Source organism: Pteropus alecto, unplaced genomic scaffold (genome assembly GCF_000325575.1).
Source record: "Pteropus alecto unplaced genomic scaffold, ASM32557v1 scaffold80, whole genome shotgun sequence".
NCBI classification, from domain to species: Eukaryota; Metazoa; Chordata; class Mammalia; order Chiroptera; family Pteropodidae; genus Pteropus; species Pteropus alecto.
The window spans coordinates 4184314-4193733 of NW_006430460.1; the positions used below are offsets into that span (position 1 = coordinate 4184314).

Consider the following 9420-nt stretch of genomic DNA (forward strand, 5'->3'; position numbering starts at 1 on the left):
CCCACCGGTCCCCTCCCCGCACTCGCCAACGCCCACACCTTCCTTTCCTGTCTCTCTGATTTCTCTGCCTCTGCAAACCACCGGTCCCCTCCCCACACTCGCCAACGCCCACACCTTCGTTTCCTGTCTGATTTCTCTGCCTCTGCAAAGCTGAGAAACGCACCACGGAGAAAATTACAATCATTAAAACTGCTTTTCTGATTCTGACTGAGAACGCTTTCTAGCGACGTCCAGTCCTGCAAACCCGGGGGCTGTGTCCCAGCAGCCTCTGGCTGACAACTCCATTATCCCCTCTGCCCATGTCCCTCCCTGCCCCGCCACCCCCCCACCCGACCCCTGGCGCCGGGTCCAGCACAGCCCTTGCTGTGGACATGTCCCCTGGGTGCCATGCACAGGTTGAGAGTGGCATCCACCTAACCCCTCCCCAACCCACAGGCAGAGCCGGTGCTGCTTCCAGCCTCGCTCCCAAGGGTGCCAGCTCCCGCCTAGCACATCCAGACCTCACCTCTGCCTGGACGGGAAGCCCTGGGGATCCCATCTGGTGCAGCGCTAAAGCGAACTTCCTTAGACAAACCAGGCCCCACCATTTGGGGTTGAACACCCTCAAAGTCCCCACCCTGACCTGCACGGGGCTCTCTCAGCCGGGGTCACCGGAGGCCCTGCCAGACCCAAAGTCCCGCCCCACGGCCTGTGCAGCGCCCCAATGCTTTCGTGGCACTCGCTAGAATGGAGAATTCGTGTCTTCGCTCGTCTTTCTTATGGCTTTTAACCTGAGGCCTAAAGCTGAGTGCCACGCTGCAGGACGGGGCCCCGCCGGCGGGCACGCAGGGCTGCTGCAGCTGCTGGCACGTGAGCGCACGCTTCCTGTGGACAAGGGTTGGGTTCTTGGCCAAGTTCTCAGCTGTGAGAAGAGCCCTGCGGCTCGGCCTGGGCTGGGGGACAGCACCCTGGGCCTGTGTCCCGTCCTCTGCAGAGGGCCCCTCTGCGTTAACCAAGTCGCCTGACGCCGAGCCGTCTAGTGCAGACACCAGGTCGACCAGCACTGACAAAGCTAAGACTTACTGCCACAGTACGTGCACCACGTGCCAGACCTCTGCGTGCATGCGTCACGCCACCGACTCTCAATGACTCCGCAAGGTGGGCAGCCGCTTCGGTCCCAGCTGAGGTAAATCAGCGGGGCACAGGGACACCTAACTTGCCCAGGGTCATGCGGTAAGCAATGGGTCCAGGGTCCACCCTGGCCTAAAGCCTGAGGCTTGCAGGCCTGTCACCGACCTACCTGTGCACAGCAGAATCTTGCCCCGAGTCAGGTACTTGATGGTTTCAGAGGTTTTCTGGAGACATTCCTCAGAAAGGTAGGGGGGGTCAGCCACCACGATGTCGAAGCTGTGTGCTGCCACGTGCCCAGGCAGGTCCAGGGGGCGGGTGTAGTCATAGAAGACGAAGTCCGGCCCGTACACGGCGAACCGCCGGTCATACTCAAACACGCAGGCGGAGATGCGCCCCCCGCACAGCTCCCGCAGCTCCCGGTAGACGCTGGGGGCGCTCACGCAGGCCACCCTGGAAAACACACAGGCAGACAGACCATCAGCCACAGTGCCCCGTGTGGGTGGGCGACACCTTTGCTAAGAACAAGGCCCTGTGCTCAGACCTCCACAGAGGTAACGACAGGACAGTCTGAGTGCATTTCATGCAGCCTCCTTTTAGGGAGTCTGGTGTTTAAAAACATGCGACTTGTAATTTCAAGGTGCGAAGGGTAAGTGTGCCTTTAGGGCGAGACATGTAAACCGTCAGGGCACGTCAGAACAAACGTCAGAGAATCCAAGGCCTAAATTCACCCATGGTTTTCACGTTCCTTTTACATTCATTTCAAATACTGTTAGTCTCAATGTTTTGAAGGTCTTTTGTAGTAAAACATCATCTTGAAAAAAAAAAACCCAAGTAACTGCCTGAGCCACTCCACAGCTCCAGAGAGACGCACAGAAGCAAAGACTCGGTGCAGACGTAACTGTGAACTCTGCTGCTTTTCTGCGTGAGGCCAAAGTACTGGCACAGACTGGGGACATGCGCTCGGGCCGAGCCAGACCCTGTGGCCGCCCCACGGGAGACAGGGGAAGAGAGTGGCTCCCAACCCACTGTGTAACTTAGATTTTTACCATGCATTACGTGGTCATTTAAAAAGTACTTTTTAAAAAAATTAAACTCAGCTTTGACACTGTGAGATGCATTTCTCAACCTAAACAGCGTCACGCGAGTGGAGTAGGGGCCCCGGCTGGGCTGGCATCTTGGCCCAAATTCACCTGCAACGTGTGTCAAAGCCTGCCACGTCACATACACTTCTGTAAGAAGCATGCATGTCGAGGCCCGGGGAGGCAGGGGCCACCAGAGCCCTAGGGGGTGGGGGAGGCCAAGGACATGCAGCCACGTCTGCTCCATGCTAAGATGCCAAGCAGTGACTGAGGTCAGAGGAGACAATGAAGCGTCACCGAGAAAGAGTGAAATAAAGACATTTTTGGACAAACCAAATCTGGCCTTGTTGCCAGCAGAACGTCACTGAAAATTCTAAAGGGTCTGCGTTGGGCAGAAGGTAGCGCCTGACATCAGCAGCGAGCGCAGAGCTGCAGGACCCGGTGGGGGCAGTGGCGTTTGTCACACAGCAGTGGAACCGAGGGCAGCTCACCCCTGGTGACTTGCCAGTGGCTGATCTCTGGGCCCCAGCGTGTCTTCAAAGGGCACACAATGGTGACTGCCTCAGGGCTGAGGGCTAGACGGGGGACCCTGGCAGAGCAGGACGTGGCGGGCAGGGCACGCGCCGCCTCTAAAACCGTGACAGTGCCTGAAGGTGCCGTTCGGGAAAACTAAGCCGCTTGCAGAGCCCTCGTGAAAGAGCACGCAGAGACACTGTCACCGAGGAACGCCTGGCGCACAATGACGCGCCCCTGAGAGACACCAAGGACAAAGGAGGAAGACGCGGGACTTGGGTTGAAAACCCGGATGGACACACCGCACAGGGCCCTCGCCCAGCGAGACACAGGGCGGCTCTATCCATTGCACGGTCCAGCGTGAGCCTGCGTGCGGAGTGTGAGGGGGACAGGCGCGCCTAGGAAGCTGGACGGCAGGGGAGGTGGGGTCAGCACAGAGGCCCCAAGACGCGGATCCAGGCCTGGCGACAACCTGTCCCGGCCCTAGGGGCTCTGGACGCTCAGGTCAGGGGAGGGTCCCTCTGAGAGGACACCTGTTCCCAGGACTCTGCCCTGTACAAGCCTCCCAGGCCCTGTCCCTCCAGGAACCAGAGGGATGTCCTTGGGATGGGGAAGGGGGTGGCAGGCACTGCCAGCAGGGCTAGGGCAAAGCCCCCGGGGCTCGGACCTCCAGCCTACTCCGCCATGCGCCCCCCATGGTGACGGCCAGTCACACGACTCCCAGGCAGGCGTCAGAAGACCACCTCTGACTGGCCCGCAAGGAAAGACCACGCCCAGAGACACCGGGGGTTTGTCCAGGTCACCCGGCCAGACCAGACAGGTGAGGTCAGCCGCGCATCAGCTTCCAGGTTCTGAGTGCCCCCCCACCCCTAAACGTGAACGCACATTAGGGGCAAACACCTAATACCAGGAGCCAAAATAAGCGAAGAGAAAAGGCACCTGGAGTAAACAGGTGTAGGGAGGAGACAGCGTTTGAGATCCTGAGATCAGCAGCCCCTGAAGGCTGGACGAGATGCAGTCGTCAGAGACCCCGAAAAGAGCTACGGCTCATCCTGTGTGGATGGTGAACGCAGAGGATAAAGGTGAGGGATTTTCCCAGGAAATAAGGTAAAAAAGACGATGGATGGGGTAAAAGCAGCAGGGATCAGATCCAACGTCCACGTGACAGGAGTCGCAGAAAGAGGGACAAGAGACAGCGGGAAGGAAATCAGAGCACTTTGAGCCAGTGCCCCCACTGAGGGGCCAGCCACCAGTCCAAGGGACAGACGCCCCAGGCCGGGCCAGCCCTGCGGACTCAGAGGCGCCCTAAGCCGGCCCCGCACTAGGGTGGGAGAAAGCCGGTGTCCCACCAGAAGAGGGGACAGCCCAGGAGGCCCCGCAGACCCACGCAGGCCTGGCGGTGCTGAGGCAGCACCACAGAGAGAGTCCCACGTGTCCCTCCGGGGCGTCTTTTCTATGGAAGGGACTGAGGGTGCACCCAACCCAGGTGAACTGGGCGCAGGAAACAGGATCCAGAATAGAAGCAAGGACAGAGGACCCTCAGCATAACAGGAAAGGCGGACCTCGATAGGACCTCTAGTTAGAAATCCGGGAGTCCAGCCTGGAGGAGGTGGCAAAGCCCTGGAGGAAAATTTTTTTCAAGGATTTGACATAGCTTTGATTTTACTGACGGAAGATTTGCACAAATTGGGACGAACCTGAGGGTTAGTGATATAAACACGGAAACAAAAAAGAGAAGTATTTTCTTCGAAAGAAAAAAGTAAAAGGCTGAGCTATAACAATGTTTCCCTTACAATGTACCCCAAATCAGGGTGCACGCGGCGGGGCGGGGGGAGGGCAACCGTCATTCTCTTGCGAGATCAGGAAATATCACGAGTGACAAATGCCAAGATGCCCACGTAAATGTGTATGTAGAAGTGCAGCTGGAAATCCCAAAGGGTCCATTGACGGAGCTGAAGAGGGAGGAGATGGGCAAAGGAAAAATCGGCAAGGGGTATTTTTTTGAACAAGCCTTTTAGGACCATATCATTTCCTTTAAATTGTGTAAATGTAACGTTCTGATAAACCAAATTAAAAGAAAACCTACGCTCTTCAAACTTCAGAAAGGTCAAACACAGATTTTTTCTTTTAACACAGACTCCAGGGGTTTGAAAGAAAGACGCTGTCAGCACGTGAGAGGAACAGTAGAGACGAGACACCCCGTGCGTAGGTCCCAGGGCCCCGAAACTCAGCCCGAAGGGGTCTTGTTCCTCTTGTGCAAAAAGCAAACCACAGTTCTGCAGACTGCAGCCCAGACTTCTCACAAACTGCCTCTCACGGAGGAAGGACGAAAGTGTGACCTTACCTGCCACCTTCCCCGGCAGCGGCGATGGCTTCCTGGGCAAGCCGCAACGCTGTCTCTTGGCTGTACCAGAACTGGCTCAATTGCTGTGACAGAGGAGAGTTGAAATCATTTTACAGTTGGCATAAATGTTGTTTTTACATTGAAATCTGGGCATGGATTTAAATTTATTTGTTGAAACTATTTTTTAGAAATTATTTTCAATGAACAGAAGGCCTTAACTCATTAATGCAACGTAGGCACAGGGTGTCAGCGGCTGACATCACCAAGCAGACAAGCAGTCGCTTCTCCTGATGGAAAAGCGCCCCTCAGTGTGTGAGTCCTGCCAGGAAAACCGAACCCACGTCTGAGTTAAGCCTCTGGAGTCCGCTGCCGAGGGCCAGGCAACACGCATGCACGGAAGGTGGCGGGGAGGGTATGTTTCACAAATTGCTGTTTTTTCTCTCAGGGGCAGGTGGTTGGTTTTTCATCTGGATCCTTCTATTCATGCTGATAGATGATTTCTATCTAAATTTCTGTTGAGCCTTAATTATCTACTCTCATTTATACATTAAAGGTGATTTTAATGGAAAAAATGGATTCCTCTGCCATGCGACATGGCAGGGCCAGGGCAGCTGACAGCTCATACGTCCAGGTTTAAATGTTTACAGAAAAACATATGATCGTTCCAACATGTGAAAGAAGAAAGCATTTCAAAAAATTCAACACCACTTCATAATTAAAAAATAAAGTCTTAGCAAGTTATGAATAGCAGAGACTTCTTTAAACTGATCAAGGGCATCTTAAAAAGAGAGTGAAAGGCGTTTCCCAAGATAAGGAGCAAGGTGTCTATGTTCAATACTCATACCCAACATTTCCCTGCAAGATGTAGCCATTGCGTTAACACAAGAAAATACAGTCAAAAAAGAAGTGTTAATATTTGCAGGTTACGTGATTCCACGAGAAAATGCCAAGAGAAAAAACATTTCCAAAAACAAATTGTAGACATTAATCTGGGTAAGCGTACACACGAACACGTCTGGTGACATGTGTCTGACCACTCAGCCACAGGGAAAGTGCCCGCTGTGACTCTGCCTACGGGGGAGCTGGAGTGGGGGGCATGGGATGCGGGGGCTTCCGCCGAGAGGGAGTTTCCTGGTGGCAGGCGGCTGAGCTACCCTTTCCCTCACTCCCACACTGTCAGGCACAATGACATGTTTTGGCTCTCACATTGTTATTAAAAATAAAAATCTTACTCGCACCGTATTACACTAATTCGAAAAGATACACGTATGCATCCCCGTGTTCACTGCAGCACTATTCACGACAGCCGAGATGCGGAAGCAACCTAGGTGTCTATCGACAGATGACAGGATAAAAAAGAGGTAGGACGTACGTGACTCAGCCGCAAGAAAGGGTGGAATCTTACCATTTGTGACAACACAGATAAACCTAGAGGGTATTGTGCTGACTAAGTCAGACGGAGGAAGACAAACACTATTAAGGTCTCATGTACATGTGGAATCCAAACACATAAAACAGACGACACACTGATGGTCGCCAGATGGGAGGGGCGCTGGCGGGCTGCGTGAAAAAGGGGAAGAAACTAAGAAGTACAAACTGGCGGACAAAACAGTCATGGGACGCGAAGCACAGCACAGGGGACACGGTCAGTAATGTGTGATGTCAGGTGGGTACGGACTATCTGGGGCGATCACTTCGCAAGCTATGTAAAGGTCTAAGCGCTCTGCCGTACGCCTGAAACTCACACAATACTGTGTCGATTGTAACTGAAAAAATTTAAAAAGTGTCAAAATTATAAAATAGTCAATTCTGTGCAAGATTAGAACTTATTTTTTTGTCCATATATTTCCTGTAGATTACTTTTAGAATCAGAACAAAGCACACAGTATTTTAAGAATTAAGCAGAAGGACGAGAGAGAGGCTACTCAGGAATAACGCGGCTCTCCAAGCTCTCATCCGCGGAAGCTCCCAGCTGGGGGCAGAAACCCGGAAAGGAGGGACACGGCGGGAAGGAGGCTTCTGTGTGGGCAGGTCGTTTAGAGAACTGGAAAGGCACACTTTATCCGTCAGCTTCCAACATGGGGCAAATCGGAAAATTTTATGTAACTTGAGATCCAAATTTGATGAAATGTAAAAGACTTAAAAAAAAAAAAGCCAATAAGCACATGGACGCTTCACTGCGGGTGCAAAGGGATGGGAAACACTGATGTCATCCAGGGCGGTCGACGACGATCAGGTCTCAGCTATATCTCAACCATCTCCTTAAAAGTCTAAATTTCTACGTTCCTGCTTAGGCTAGGAGTTTCCCTCAACTCGTTTGTCTTCCTTTTGAATTCCGATTTTCATTTGGACCATGAACATACAATTAAAATACTATACACCAGAAACTATCAGTATCTTCTTAAAAACTCCCTTTCACCAATGTTTCATCACATCTGAAGCTCGGCTGCCCCATTTCCTGCAGTGACACAGCTGCCCTTCCCACGAGGGACGCTGGCGCCATATGCAGAGGCAGAATGCTAGAGCCTGTGCTGGTCGTGTCTGGTCAGCGACCAGCCCGAGAGCAGAAGCAGGAAGGTCGGCATTTACGCCGCCTTAAAATTCCCGTGGGCTGCTTTCTGCTTTGGCTCCCCAGAGGGGTCTGCTCCCGAGTGACAGGTAACATAGACTTGGGTATCAGTGGGAAAGACACCCGCTGGGCCGGGTCCAGAACAAGCCCCACTTACCCAGTTCTCCTCTAGTGACAGGTAACACAGACTTGGGTATCAGTGGGACAGACACCCGCTGGGCCAGGTCCAGAACAAGCCCCACTTACCCAGTTCTCCTCTATCACCCCAATGCTGTCCTTGTCACCCCCACCCAGGCCGGCGTGCTGCTCTTGCTCAGCATAAAATTCCTGAAGAGCTGCTAAGGTGTGCGAGGACAGCCGGGGGACACCGTCGTCTTCCGAGTCACTCATCTCACACGCCGTCCATGCATTTCCCTGCAAACAAACAAGTAAAAGTGCTGAGTCCTTTTTTCCTTCAGATAAGTGATTTCACCTCCCAGCAAGGCTCGGCAGGGCCGGCCAGCGAACTCGTTCGGCAAGCGCAGTTCCCCTTTAGCTGTATTCAGTGTTCACAAAGAGACTTGCACACTTCTACGATGACTTGCAGAACAAAATGTTTAGCACAAAAGCCTGAAGGGATTCTTTCTCCCAATGCCCTGGTGGCCACGTGGGGACATCTCACAGATGCTCTGAATCAGAGATCTCCCCATGCCGGCACGTCCCAGTTTAGTGACCCAGGGTGCAGAGAGCCGGGTCTGCACCGGACCTGTGGTCGAAGCATTGGCAAAGCCATGGTTGACCGTGTTGCAATCTGCCGAGGGCAGAGAAGCAGAGAACAGACAGCTGCTTGTGGTTTAGCCCTGATAACCAGGTACAGGCAGGCCTTCGGGAGGTTATTGTTGCCAGCCAGTTCCAAGTCCTGAGAAGTACCCCCCAAACCCCCCGACCTTCAGATGTGTATGATAAATGTGTATCTCCACTGGAGCGCAGCGTCGCACCTGGCCCCAGCTTTTCCTGTCCTATGTCTCTGTGTTTTTCTTCATCCCCCTCGCCTGCCCGCAGGTTAACCCTCTAGTCGTGCAGGTGTGGCACCTGGGCTCCCAGGTGTTACTATAATGGGATGAGTGAGGGCTGATAAAAACGGAGGAGCACAGGAAGATGAAAAACAGGAGGCGTGACAAGGAGAAAGAGAAGAGAAGCAGAGGGAGGGAGGAGAGGGGGTGTTTCTGTAGGACGTGACGGCCAGGCGCAATTACTTCTTGGGGTGCCGAACTGCGAGAATAGGGTGTAGCCCTCCAGTCGGCCCAGTCTGCCCAAGCCTCCGACCACTGCCGGCAGGGGGCTCCTCCAAAGCGCCCTAGGTTTCAGTAATTTGCTACCGAGAGTCACAGGACTCACTGAAAGCAATTATGCTCACGTGTATTACACGGAAAGGGTACAAATTAGACCCAGCCAAGAAAGAGGCGCAGGGAGAGAGGCCAAGGGACCCCCAGGAAGAAGCCCCTTCGCCCTCAGGGGGCGCTGCCTTCCTGGCACCTGGCTGACAGCATGCACGGAGGCCTGCCAGCCGGAGCTCAGCTCGACGACCGTGTCCAGCCCGATGGAGGTTTCCTCGTGCCGGCGTGACTGACTGAATCGCTGCCCACCAGGGTGAAGTCCGAATGCGGACAGCCGTCCCCAAGGGAGAGCCCGGAGCGACAAGAGCGCTGCGGCTGAGGCCCCTGCTCTAGGGAGACACGACGGTGACCCGGGCGAGCCCTCCCGGAGCTGCGCGTGGTGCCACCACGCAGCGGGGACGCCCGCGCAACGACGTGGCCTGCACGTGC

General features: G+C 54.2%; 1 protein-coding gene across 4 annotated transcripts in view; it reads right to left on the reverse strand.

Moving 5' to 3' along the window:
* The window catches only part of EEF1AKMT1 (EEF1A lysine methyltransferase 1), a 15021-nt gene extending 5970 nt beyond the window's left edge, over positions 1–9051 (reverse strand). Inside the window, exons 1-3 of one of the 4 annotated variants that reach the window (XR_003046409.1) lie at positions 7862–9051; positions 5047–5129; positions 1280–1560 (exon numbers count right to left, since the gene is read on the reverse strand). Coding sequence is in view for 3 of the 4 variants with exons in the window: in XM_015590369.2 (XP_015445855.1) it covers positions 1280–1560; positions 5047–5129; positions 7862–8005 (508 nt within the window). In the remaining variant the exon portion in view is untranslated. The remainder of the gene's footprint in view (positions 1–1279; positions 1561–5046; positions 5130–7861) is intronic. The other 3 variants (XM_015590369.2, XM_006904813.3, XM_025046984.1) reach the window with 3 other exon arrangements.
* Between the last annotated feature and the right edge of the window lie 369 nt (positions 9052–9420).